Raw genomic sequence first — 13,130 nt, forward strand, 5'->3', positions numbered from 1 at the left:
ATTACAGCAAGGTGAAAAAATCTCCACCAAGAAACAATTTAAAATTTTGCCTAAAATATTTGTTGTCTAACAATCCCTTGTTTAGCTAAAGTATCCGCCGTCCCATTTGCAAAAAGATATTGATTTTATCTTAGTGAATCTTGCAAAAATATCAAATTTAGCCAACAGTCAGATTTTTATATAGTAAGAAATTGTACTAAATATAGTTTTAGATACATAATTGGCATGTACATTTTGAAAACCAAGCAACTTGTGTTGCTATTTTTGCCAGAAGAAGAGAGAAAACATTAAAGCCCCAGCTTACCTTTGTTGTTCACTACATGTTTCATGTAAGCCCATGAAGGATGAGTATCTTCTCTTTTTTTTTTCAAGGGATATGATGTCACAGCCCTTAAAAAATCATTTATCTGCAGTTAATGTATGAAAGAATTTTCTATCAGCAGTTCATGTTTCTTCTACTAAGAACTTCATTACTTCATCTCTATTCTGAATCTCATTATAATTAATCTGGTAGGTTTTCAGAAAGGCTGTGGTCCTTGTTGTTGACATAAGTGGAAGCATGCAAGGAAGGCCACTTGAAAGTGTCAAAAATGGACTATGTGCTTCACTGTCTGAGCTCAATCCAGAGGATTCATTTAACATCATAGCTTTCAACGGGGAGACATATCTATTTTCACCCTCAATGGAAATGGCAACTAAGGAAGCAATTCAGAATGCTTCTCAGTGGATTAGTGTAAAATTTGTTGCAGGTGGTGGAACAAGCATTTTACTTCCCTTAAATCAAGTACTGTCACCTAAGCAATTTTTTTTTTTGGTATTATTATTAGGATTATGCACCTTTCCCATGAATATACATATCCACAAATTGGTCAAAAGGCCATTGCCAAATGTTGGTCTCATCTATCAAGGGTCTTTGAAGGGGGTGGAGTGGATATGGGCATAACTGTTGGCAATTTTTGTTGCACACAGAGGCTGCTCTCAGAAGACTTCTACAAATTGGTCTATATTAATAGTCCATTTTCTGGTTAATCCTACCTCCAATTAGTAAATTCCCTGCACTTAATTCACGACTTGAAACAAAGAATGGCTAAAATCATTTTAGAAGGTTTGTTCCGAAATCTGTGAAATGACCTTTAATGATTTATGCCATTCACATTTTGCAATATATATTGGTGTATGCATGCAGTCAATGTTCATTTCTCCAGAAGAGGTTTTTTCTTTTTCTTTTTTTTTCTCAAAAATTCAAAGAAGCAAAAAAAGCCAAAATCTGCTGGAGTTGCACCCCTGTTGCCATTTATTTGGGAATATGGTAGGAGAGAAATATGACATTGTTGAAAACAAATCTAGGAGGATTGAAATAATCATGGCTAATATAGGTAAAATGGTTATGGATTGGTTCTACCTGATTTAGCTCAGACAAGCAGATCAGAGTTTGGAGACAGGCTCTGGGACACTATTCAAAATTTAAATGTTGTCCTTGAATTTATAATTAAGATGCATGAAGGTGTTGCCTCAACACCTTATTTCAGTTGTATCATTCCTTTCATATTTTTTTTTTTGACAAGTGAAAGTAAATTTCACTAAAAGAAAATAAAGTACAATCTGGATAGGTGTTAAAGGTAACACCTAACAACAACAACAAATACAAAAACAACATATTTTCAATTATCCATATCATAATTTTGAAATCCCATCACCTCCCATAACCTTTCTCCCAAGTCTACTCTATTGGCCTGAGAAAACTTAGGCAATATCAAAACCCAATCTGCAACAGATTCACCAACGGTCACCACCAGTTTGTCCAGCTTCCATTTCTTAACTTCACTAAAGTCTTCTATTTCTTTCCTTCCATGCATTCTATAAAATGGCAAATGGAAGACAGCTGCTGATTATTCTAGCTATCTTTTCTCCTCTGCGTCTCACCACACTCCTTACTAACACCCTCCTGTCTCTCAGAACCCTTAACGTTCCAGGATAACAGCCTTATTTCTGTCACGGCTTCCACTACCCTCCTATCTTTTTCTTCCAATAATCCCTTCACTCTTCTTTGGCTCAATTTTTTTCCCTCTCTTCCCCTTCCTCCCACTCCCCCCCCACAATAACTTTTCTCCTATTTTTTTCTTCTCTTCTGCTTCTTTCAAATGCCCAATTGCCCTTTTAACTGTTGTGTAGCCTAGCGTTGTGGGCTTGGTTCTATTTATGTTATTTCATAACATTTACTTGTGTAACTTCCCTTCCTGGGCTAAATGGGCCTGGGCCTACTTTGTTATTATGTTTTCTTACTGCCTACTAATCAGGGGCAGATTTGTCATTGTATCCCTTTCTTATTGCCCTAGTATAAAAGTTGTCTTGGGGGGCTGGAGAGGTGTGCCGCCCATTTCTTCTAAACCTCTTTTTCTTCTATTCTCTTCTTCTTCTTCTTCTTCTTCTTCTTCTTCTTCTTCTATAGAGCTGAATACAGACAAATACAAGCATGATATTAGAGCATTGATATTATCCTCTTCACTGATTCAAAATCTTATATACTGTTCTTCTATTCTTTTTCGTTTTTTACTTGGGGTGTTAAAGAAACCCTAGTTCTGCTTGTGGTGCTCTAAACCCAGTTGCTTTCTTGGGTTTTCCCTTGGGAGAAGATCCAAGGGAACCTAGAAGAGGTTCGGCAATGCTCCAATAGGGCAAGACAAGCTGTGAGTAGACTCTCTGGACTACTAGAGTAACCTGCAGTAAGCAGGTTAAGATTTTGAACTGCAGGAAGGTGCAGTGCAAGAGGTTTTCAGATATCTTTGTGGAAGACTTTTTATGTTCGGTTAGAGGTTTCCATTAGACTGGGAGTGAAGTACAGGTTGTTGCCCTCTACTTCAAGTTTTTAGAAGCTAAACAGTGTCTGGTTGCAGACCAGATGTTTGTTTTCTGTTGCAGCCCATGTTCCTCTATTTTTGTCCTGTTGTTTTGTGTTGGAGTATTATCCAGTCTACAGGCTGGTAGTACTGATTGTTCTCTTTTGTTTTCTGGGTGAAATTTCACATCAGAAACAGTTCATTATGCCCTCAAACTCTAGTGAGGTAACCTCCAAGGAAAGTCAGCCAAGTGAAAGCTTATTCAACATGGAGAACACTAGCTTCCCAAATCTTCATATCACTAATGTGAAACTAGATGAATACAACATCAAGGAGTGGTCCATTTCTGCAAAACTTCACATCATAAGTCGTGGTTTATTAGGGTACATGGATGGACAAGTCAAAGAACCTAAGAAGGAAAAACCTACATATGGAACTTGGACAAAAAAAAATGCACTTGTTATGACATGGCTGTTATCTTCCATGGCACCAAAGATTGCTAGGAAGTCCAACGCTATTCTACATCTCATAAGATTTGGGAGAAATTATCTACTACCTATGGACAAAGGAAAAATAGTGCAAGAAATTTTAGACTGACACAAGACATTGCAGCCTTGACTCAAGGAAGTTTATCAGTTGCAACCTACTTTGCTACTCTTGAGGGGATTTAGGAAGAGCTTGATCATCATCTTGTTCTTGATTGGAAGAATTCTGAGGACCAAGAAATGCACCAAAAGCAAATTGAGGAAATGAGAGTGTTCAAATTTCTTGTTGGACTCAACTCTTCTTATGAGAGCATCAATTCTCAGATCCTGGGGAGAGATGAACCTCCCTCTTTGCAGCATGTTTATTACTTAATTAGAAATGGGGAGATTCGGAGAAAAGAAATGAAGGTAGGAGACCCTTCATTTGCATCCTCAACTTAAACCGACAGCTCTTAGGAAGGAGAAAAAGCTGAAAAAAGGTAATAAAGTTTCTTGTTATTGATATAAAAAAAAAAAACTGAATAAAGGTCCAGGACCTTATGGACATGTGGCAAGTTCAAATCTGGTGGATGGAGTGCAAAAGCCTATAACCTCGAGTGCTTCTTCGTGTGTGGGACAGACCACTACTTCCCCAAGTAGCTTCCCTGAATTTACAACAGCAGAGGTAGACGTTCTAAATCGAGCCATGGCTCAATTAAAACAATCCACTATTCCTTCCTCATCCTTTGCCAAGATAGGTATGTTTTCTATCCTTAGTGCTATTCAGCCTCACCCGAATGACCCTTGGGTGATTGACTCAGGTGCCTCTGAACATATGACAAACAATTCCTCCTATTTCTCATCTTATCATCTTGGTTCTGAACAAGATAAAGTAAGAGGGGCTGATGGTTCTCTTTCCCTTAATTCATGGAAAAGGGGATATCCAACTTGGAAAGGATCTTCTTCTTAAATTTGTTTTGCATGTTCCAAACTTTACTGCAAATTTGCTTTCAGTTTCTAAAATCACCAAAGACTTGGATTGTATTGTGACCTTTTTCCCCACACATTGTGTTTTCCAGGATTGGCTGACAAGGCAAATGATTGGGAGTGGTCATGAGGCTGGTGGTCTCTACTACCTCAATGAGGATATCCGTTAATCTCATCAAGCTTCAACAATTCATATTGGGGAATGCAAGGAGTCTAGTGCTACGCCATCTATCATTGGCATGCTAGATTGGGTCATTTATCTTTTACCTTGTTAAGATTTTTGTTTCTAGAATTGTTTCAAAATGTGTCAATTGAGAGTCTATTTTGTGAAGTGTGTCAGTTGTCTAAACATTGTAGGACAAGTTATCCCAACTCTAGTAATGAAGTTAATTCTCCTTTTGATTTGGTTCATTCCGATGTGTGGGGTCCTTCACCCATTACTTCTATGGATGGTTATCGTTACTTTATCAGTTTTATTGACCACTTTACAAGATGTACTTGGGTTTACTTGATGAAAGGAAGAGAGGAAGTACCTAGAATAACTATGGTTTTCTATAAAATGATTAAGACTCATTTTGGGAAAAAGATTAAAAAATTTGATTTTGATAATGCAGGAGAATACTTCAAGAGTTTTCTAAATGTGTTTTTTGAAGATGAGGGAACATTGCATTAGTCCTCTTGCAGCTTCATTCTACAATAGAATGGAGTTGCAGAGAGGAAAAATAAACATCTACTGGAAACTGTTCGTGCTCTCTTGTTTCAAAACAAGGTGCCAAAGAAATTCTGGTCTCATTGTTCTCATTGCTTTTTATCTCATAAACAGGAGGCCATCTAGAGTTTTGGGTATGAAGGCTCATTTTTCTCTTTTGTGTCCAGATCAACATGAGAGGAAAGGTGCGTAAACTAAAAAGGGCCTTGTATGGACTCAAAAAAACCCCAAGAGCATGGTTTGAGATATTGTGCGGAGCAATATAGGAAATAGAGTACAAACAGAGTGGTGCATATCATACATTGTTCTATAAGAGGGATGGTGAGAAGTTGACAACTCTGATTGTCTATGTTGATGATATGGTGGTTATTGGAAATTATGCAAAGGAAATTATGGAATTAAAAGGTTTTTTAGCCTCAAAATTTGAAATCAAGGATCTAGGGCACTTGAGATATTTCTTGGGAATAGAAGTGGCTAGATCCAAGGAATGGATTTACATATGTCAGAGAAAGTATGCTCTTGACTTGTTGAAGGAGACCGGGAAGTTAGGAATCAGACCTACCAACACTCCCATAGAGCAAAATCATGGATTGCAAGGAGGTGATGAAGAACCTTATCCTGACAAAGAAAGATATCAACGATTGGTTGGAAAATTGTTGTATCTATCTCTCACTAGGCCAGATATTGCATATTCAATCCATGTAGTTAGCCAATTCATTCATAACCTACAAGTCTCACATATGAAAACAATAGAGAGAGTCTTGAGATATCTCAAGTCATGTCTTGGGAAAGGATTATTATTTAAGAAGCATGGCAAAATAGAAGTTGAAGCGTTCACAAATGCTGGGCTGGTTCTCATGGAGACAGGAGATCTACATCAGGATATTGCACCTTTGTGGGTGGAAATCTGGTCACGTGGAGAAGCAAGAAGCATGCTGTTGTGGCAAGATCAAGTGCTGAAGTTGAATACAAAGCCATGGCTCATGGTGTTGCTGAACTTCTTTGGCTTTGAATCCTCCTAAAGGAATTGAGGATAGATATAACTGGACCACTCAAGCTCTATTGTGACAATCAAGCTGCAATTAACATTGCAAATAACCCAGTCCAACATGATAGAACGAAGCATTTCGAGATAGATATACATTTTGCACGTGAAAGGATTGTCTCTGGAGTAACTTTGTATTCCCTACATGCCATCAACAAAACAACTAGCTGATGTTTTCACAAAAGGACTCACAAAATCTAGATTTATGGAGCTATTATGCAAGCTGGGTATGATAGATATCTATGCTCAGCTTGAGGGGGAGTGTTGTGTAGCCTAGCATTGTGGGCTTGGGCCTATTTATGTTATTTCATAACATTTACTTGTGTAACTTCCTTCTTGGACTAAATGGGCATGGGCCTACTTTGTTTTTATGTTTTCTTACTGCCTACTAATCAGGGGCAGATTCGTCATTGTATCCTTTTCTTATTGCCCTAGTATAAAAGTTGTCTTGGAGGGCTGGAGAGGTGTGCCACCCATTTCTTCTATTCTCTTCTTCTTCTCCTATAGAACTGAATACAGACAAATACAGACAGTAACCACCCTTTCCCCTCTCCAAAAAAATAATAAAAATAAAAATAACTGAGAGATTTACCCACCTCCACCTGTCTCACTCAATTCCCACCCTCTTCTCCCCTACACCATCCTCTTTTGGAATCTCTTATCGCTTGAGATCCACAGCCTCCTCACTCCCCTTCTTAATCCCCTCTGAAGTCCTCCAGTTCTCTCACCTCCCCCTTCCCATTCCCATCTTCATTATCTCTTTGAAAATTTATCCTTCTTTTTCTGCTGTAAACTCTTCTATGCTGTCTCCAACTTTCTTCCAAATTGTGAGTCTTTCTCTCTCTTTTGCTTCCCCTTTCACCCTCCTCTTCAACTCTGATCGCCTCTTATCCTATTGGCTTCCTCCAATGTCTTTGGCTCAGATAAGGAATCGGATTTACCCCAATATTCAGACAAGTGACAATCTCTAATGCTCTTGAGTGAGCCTCAACATTCTCCTTTATTCCTGTTGCCGCTGAATAGTTCACCTTGTTAGCATTTCTTTCCTCCCTATCTTCAATCTCCGCATTCCTCAGCACTCCTCTTCTGTTATCAATACTAGGCTCCTGACACTGTACTATAGACCGCGAAGCGATCTGGAATGAGGAGATGCCCTCCTATCCTTGGTTGAGACGTCAATCTTGCAAATCCACTTCTCATCAAAACCCAATGATCCTCCCAGCTTCTGGCCAAGTGTGCATACATTGCTCCTCCCATATAGCTTTGCTTCGCCACGATCAATCAATACTATCTTCTTCCCTCCCTTAAATCTCAGTCACCCAGACCCACTCATTTGATGGGCTCTCCAAGGCTAAGTTTTTCCTTCTATCTTTTCATCTTCTCCTAACACTTGATTCCAACCTATCTTTTCCAAAAATACCCCTAAAACCTGCAATTGTTTGTGCCAGTTGAACTTCTTAAAACCCTTACCCATCTTCTTTAAGCGGAAGTCTCCACATTTAAAATCTTTAATATGAGAATCACTTACTGCTCACTGATCTTCACCCTTCTTAAACCTCTCCTGCTCCACATGGACACCTTCCGCCCTTCCACCTAAATTCAGGATAGCCACCCATCCATCTATTATTGTTTCCACTGCTACCTCATCCTTTTCTCCCACAACCCAACTCTTCAACTCCCTCTCCTCCCGTCTCCTTGTCTACTCTACTGCCTTAAACATCTGCACCTGAATCAGCAACCCCTCCCCCTCATCCCCTTCTTCTTCTTCTACCTTCTTCTGATCTTTTGTCAACGCCTCCTCCCCCCTCCTAAAAACATTACATCTTCCCCTTCTACTATCACTCTTAGGCCATATATTTCACCTGGAAAACTAAGATTCATTTTGTAGGGGATAGCAGAGGCATCCTCTACCTTGATCATGATTCTCGCCATGTCCAGTTTCTCCTATGATCGATTTTTGTCATCGTACTTCAAAAATCTTTGATACCTGTTGCCTATTTCTTCGAATGTTAAAATAATGTAAAGAAATGTCGATCAAATCAGTTCCTGACTTAATAAAATGATTCTTGTTCATAAAAAAAACGAATGTCGATGACCCCAATCCACACTGCTCATCTCCTTCTACCTACGGACACTTCGCCGGCCGCCAGGAACCATCAGCCAGGGTGCAGATCAAAGCTTCTCTTTCTTGAACTCTCATATTCCAATACCCACTTTGCTTTTTGCCTATTGTGGAACATGAAAAGTAACAAACCTCTGTTCAACTTCCTCACCCCCATAACCCTCTCTCTTCCCTATTCTAACCCTGCCCAAGCTTCAACTTTCTCAACCTCCATTTCTTTCCCAACTATTCTGCCAACCAAGCTAGCATACAACATCCTCATCCTTTCCTGCAACTTACCCACTTCCTTTACATGGACATTCACCTCCTTCTCCTCCCCTACAACTATGTCATCTTGTCACCTACATTCTGTGACCAAGAATACAACATCCTTCTTACATTGGGAACCACCCTCTTTTGTGGAATAGCCTATCTTTCTATTGGCCTCTTGCAGATCTTTCAACCTTTCAACAAGATAAGCAATTTCACTGCTTGTCGTTGCATGCCAATCAGGACCCCAATCAACCTGTTTTTTTTTTAATCAATTCCAGTCAACCTGTTTCTTTTACCATAAAAAAATGTTCATTATACTTATTTCTGTTTGCTGCATCATTAATAGTTTAATATTCTCACCCAAATCCTTCATTGACATAAAGTCCAAAGGAAATACCCGTAATTTCTGTTTTATCTGTTTCCTCAGGCAATAGAGATGTTATCCAAAACTTGTGATTCAATTCCTCTGATTTTCCTAATTACTGATGGGTCTGTCGAGGATGAAAGACACATTTGTGAGGTTATGAAAACTAAACTGAAAAATAGAGGATCTATGTCACCACGAATTTCTACATTTGGCATTGGTAAGCATCTAATCTTTAGGTTTCACTTCTTGTTTCTAGGGTACTATTGTCGCCTAACTTTCTTTAACATGGTTATTTGTTTCACAAGATTCATGCATATACAATGTATTAATGCTTTATGATATAATAAATATTTTTCTTAGCTAAGATCTTGTTTTACCAGTAATCAAATGATTGCTAGTTTTATGAAAGTAAGATATGTAATTTTCATTCTTTAGTTTTATGAGCCATGCTTATTGTATTTGATTTGTTTGTCAGGAACATTTTGCAAGTTTGCAAAGCTTGAATTGAATGTTGGCTCATAAATGGGTATTTGTGGATCCATTCTTCATGAAATAAATGAAAAATAACGAACTGAACATTGTTGGCCTATTTCTGTAATTGTTTTTTTTTATCATCTAAACTTGTTAAATAGTAATTGAAAACTGTAACATAGAGACATGAGATATGTTCACAAATTTGGGCATCTTGATGCTGGTTTCTTTGTAAGAAAAATGCTGCATATACTTGTAGAGAGTCACCATTTTTTTGTATAACTGGACATATAGAGACATGAGATATATTCACAAATGTGGACGTCTTGATGCTGGTTCTTTGTAAGAAACATGCTGCATATACTTGTGTCAAGAGTCACCATTATGACAATGGGAGAGCTCAGGCAGGTTTGGAACCAACTAAACCCAACCCAGGAACTGGAATGCCAGCTGTAATCTGACCAACCCAAGTTTGGATCAATAGAAGCCGAATCTGAGCCTGATGTACTTAAGACTAACCTAGCACAGGTTGGATTGCATTAGACCTTGCTAAAAGTGAATTATGAGGATGACTCAATACTAATCTACTAACCTAGCACAGGTTGGACCGTATATATTTTCCTAAAAGTGAATTATGAGGATGAATTAATATCTAGCACATGTTAGCCTAAGTTATACCTTGTTAAAAGTGAATTATGAGGATGACTCCATCTGAAGAAAATTGGTCCAAGCAGAGAACAGAGACTGAAATTTTAGACATGCCAAAGAGGTCATTAGGCATTTCATGCTCAGTGAAAGCCCGTGTGGTGTGGTGGAGTGTCATTATTTCCTGTTCTTTGTCACTGTATCTTATATTCCACTCACGTTTCTCTTGTTTTAAAATATCTTCTACATTCAATGCTTATGACCTTTCTCCACGTGTTCTTATTGTCCATCATTCATTAACTGGATCAAAAGGTTGCTGGATCTCATGCACCTTATTATTTATTTCATGTTTCTCTATGTGAGGGAACATCAGTAGAATTTGCCCTTTCTTACATTAGAAGGTCCAAATTCCAATGTGAAGAATCAATGGTCCCATTTAGCTAATTTATTGATATTGAAGCCTTTTTTAGTGGTTGAATGCATGGTTTTAAGCTTCAGTTGGAACCGAGTTAGTTTGATCAAAACAATTTGGTTCTGGTGGGGTTGAAGCATGAATTTGAAAGTATAATGTTTGGTCCAATGTTTTAAAACACGGAGGCATGGCGCGAGGCACTCCACTACCTAGAGGCATGAGGCGTAGTTCAGAACGCAAGAGGTGTAAGCCTCTCGAACACAAGCCTCCTTGAGAGGAGGGGGATTAGGAGGAGGATGAAGAGGAAGGGGGATCTCATTTTTTCATTATTTTTAATAAAAATATTTTATATTAAGAAGAATAAAGATGCATAACATTAGTTGAAAGAGGGGGGATGTCTTCCCTTCCCTTTCCTTTCCTTTTTTTTCCTTTTCTCTTTTTTTTTTCTTCTCTTTCTTTTTCTCACTTCCCTTTCTTTTCCTTTCGTTTCCTTTTTTTTTCTTTTTTCTTTTTTTTTTGTCTTTTTATATTAGATGTGCATGAGACACATGAGTGTTGTGGAAAGAAATACAGCCACAAACAGCAGCAGTAATGTGCGATTAATTCAGTGTTTAATGGACAACAACATTAATGGGTGATTAACTCAGTATTCCTATCTTATCTCTTAGCTAGGTTCAGTGTTATCTTATCTCTTAGCTAGATTCAGTGTTCCTATCTTATCTCTTAGCTAGATTCAGTGTTCCTATCTTACCTCTTAGCTAGATTCAGTGTTCCTATCTTATTTCTTAGCTAAATTCAGTGTTCCTATTAACTAGGCAGTAGCATTATTATTATTTAAAGATAAATGTTGTTAGGAAGTGTTCCTAAAGAAGGACTCTTATCTTCTTGTAATTTCCTATTTAAAGGAGCAGATGATATTCAATAAAATTATCGATATTTTCAGTCAAGAAAGAGTGGAGGAGAGTTGGTGATCTCTTTAACAAATCACCATTAAGGCGCTAAAGATAGGTTCCTCGAGAAAAGGGAGAAACAAGGGAAAACAAGAAGTTTTCCCCGTTAACCGACCTGTGACGAGATCCTATTCGCGGGCCCTTAACAATTTGGTATCAGAGCAGGGCGTCATGGGTGACTTTGAGCAATTGAAGACTAGGGTTCATGATCTGGAGCACAAACTCGTGGAAAACAGCAAGGAGGTGCGCGAGATCAAGGACGGCGTCTGAGAATTGAGGCGCTTGATGGAGTTATATTTTTCCAGCAAGGAAAAGAGTTCAGAAGGGGTTGCAACCACAGACGGCTGCCGACCAGACATGGCAGAATTGTTCGGCGAGCAGCAGGTCGTGGCCCAGGGAACTACGATTGTTCCCAAATACAGCAGGCTGGAATTTCCTTCCTATAATGGAGCTGGAGATCCTTTGGGATGGCTGTACAGATGTGAGTAGTTCTTTCGCAACCAACGGACAAAGGACAGGGACAAGGTAGGCTTAGCCGCATTCCACATGACAGAGGAGGCGCAACTCTGGTTTTATAAATTGGAGCAGGAGGAACCTGGGCTCAGTTGGACCTAATTCAAATCCTACTGCCTTCTCAGATTTGGGTTCCCATTAACAAGCAATCCATTAGGCGAACTAATCAACCTCAAGCATACTGGAACTGTGGCTGAGTATCAGCGTCAGTTTCAGACCCTCCTTGCAAGAGCATCTTCGGTACGACCAGACCAACAGGTTGACATGTTCACCGTGGAGTTAGCGAAAACTTTGAGGGTGGATGTGGAGATGCAAAATCCCCCCAATCTGGTTACTGCTATGAATTTGGCTCGCACTTTTGAACACAAATTGCAACTCAACCACAAGTAACAGTATAGGGCGGCCTCAAACAACATGGGCAGCCCCGAAACCACTCGGAATGGCTCCATCTTTAGCAACTAGCCAAGAACAGAAACGACGAGCAACAATTCTAGATCGGCATCCAGTGTGGGAAGCAGCGTTGTTGCACCCCCTATTAAGCGCTTGTCCAGGGCTGAGATGGTAGAATGCAGGGCGAGGGGACAATGTTTTAATTGTGATGAACTTTACTCAGCAGGGTACAAGTGCAAGAGACTTTTCTGCCTCCTGGTGGAACAAGAGGAAGATGAGGATGAACCCTCTTCATTGGAACCCGATCCAGGAGGGCAAAATCAATTCCCAACCTCAGTCTATTGTTCGTTCCAGAATTAATCGAGGTGTTGTTGAGGTTCTGGTGGAATGGGCCAGCTTACCATTGGCTGAAGCTACTTGGATTCCTTTGACTGTGTTTCAGGACACCTATCCTGAATTCGAGCTTGAGGACAAGCTCTTAGTCCAGGAGGGGAGTAATGTTGTGGAAAGAAATACGGCCGCAAACAGCAGCAGTAATGGGCGATTAATTCAGTGTTTAATGGACAACAACAGTAATGGACGATTAACTCAGTGTTCCTATCTTATCTCTTAGCTAGCTTCAGTGTTCCTATCTTATCTCTTAGCTAGATTCAGTGTTATCTTATCTCTTAGCTAGATTCAGTGTTCCTATCTTATCTCTTAGCTAGATTCAGTGTTCCCATCTTATCTCTTAGCTAGATTTAGTGTTCCTATCTTATTTCTTAGCTAAATCCAGTGTTCCTATTAATTAGGCAGTAGCATTATTATTATTTAAAGATAAATGTTGTTAGGAAGTGCTCCTAAAGGACTCTTATCTTCTTGTAGTTTCCTATTTAAAGGAGCAAATGATATTCAATAAAATTATCGATATTTTCAGTCAAGAAAGAGTAGAGGAGAGTTGGTGATCTCTTTAACAAATCACCGTTA

At 39.1% G+C, this 13,130-nt stretch overlaps 1 protein-coding gene across 7 annotated transcripts in view; it reads left to right on the top strand.

Moving 5' to 3' along the window:
• Nucleotides 1-13,130, top strand: part of LOC148846763 (uncharacterized) — a 35,217-nt gene that overhangs the window by 8,584 nt on the left and 13,503 nt on the right. For all 7 annotated transcript variants that reach the window (XR_016100705.1, XR_016100704.1, XM_088949456.1 and 4 more), the window contains 2 exons: nucleotides 515-784; nucleotides 8,844-9,000. Coding sequence is in view for 5 of the 7 variants with exons in the window: in XM_088949456.1 (XP_088805582.1) it covers nucleotides 515-784; nucleotides 8,844-9,000 (427 nt within the window). In the remaining 2 variants the exon portion in view is untranslated. The remainder of the gene's footprint in view (nucleotides 1-514; nucleotides 785-8,843; nucleotides 9,001-13,130) is intronic.

Source organism: Nelumbo lutea, chromosome 6 (genome assembly GCF_056320005.1).
Source record: "Nelumbo lutea isolate HS-2025 chromosome 6, American lotus-T2T, whole genome shotgun sequence".
NCBI lineage: Eukaryota > Viridiplantae > Streptophyta > Magnoliopsida > Proteales > Nelumbonaceae > Nelumbo > Nelumbo lutea.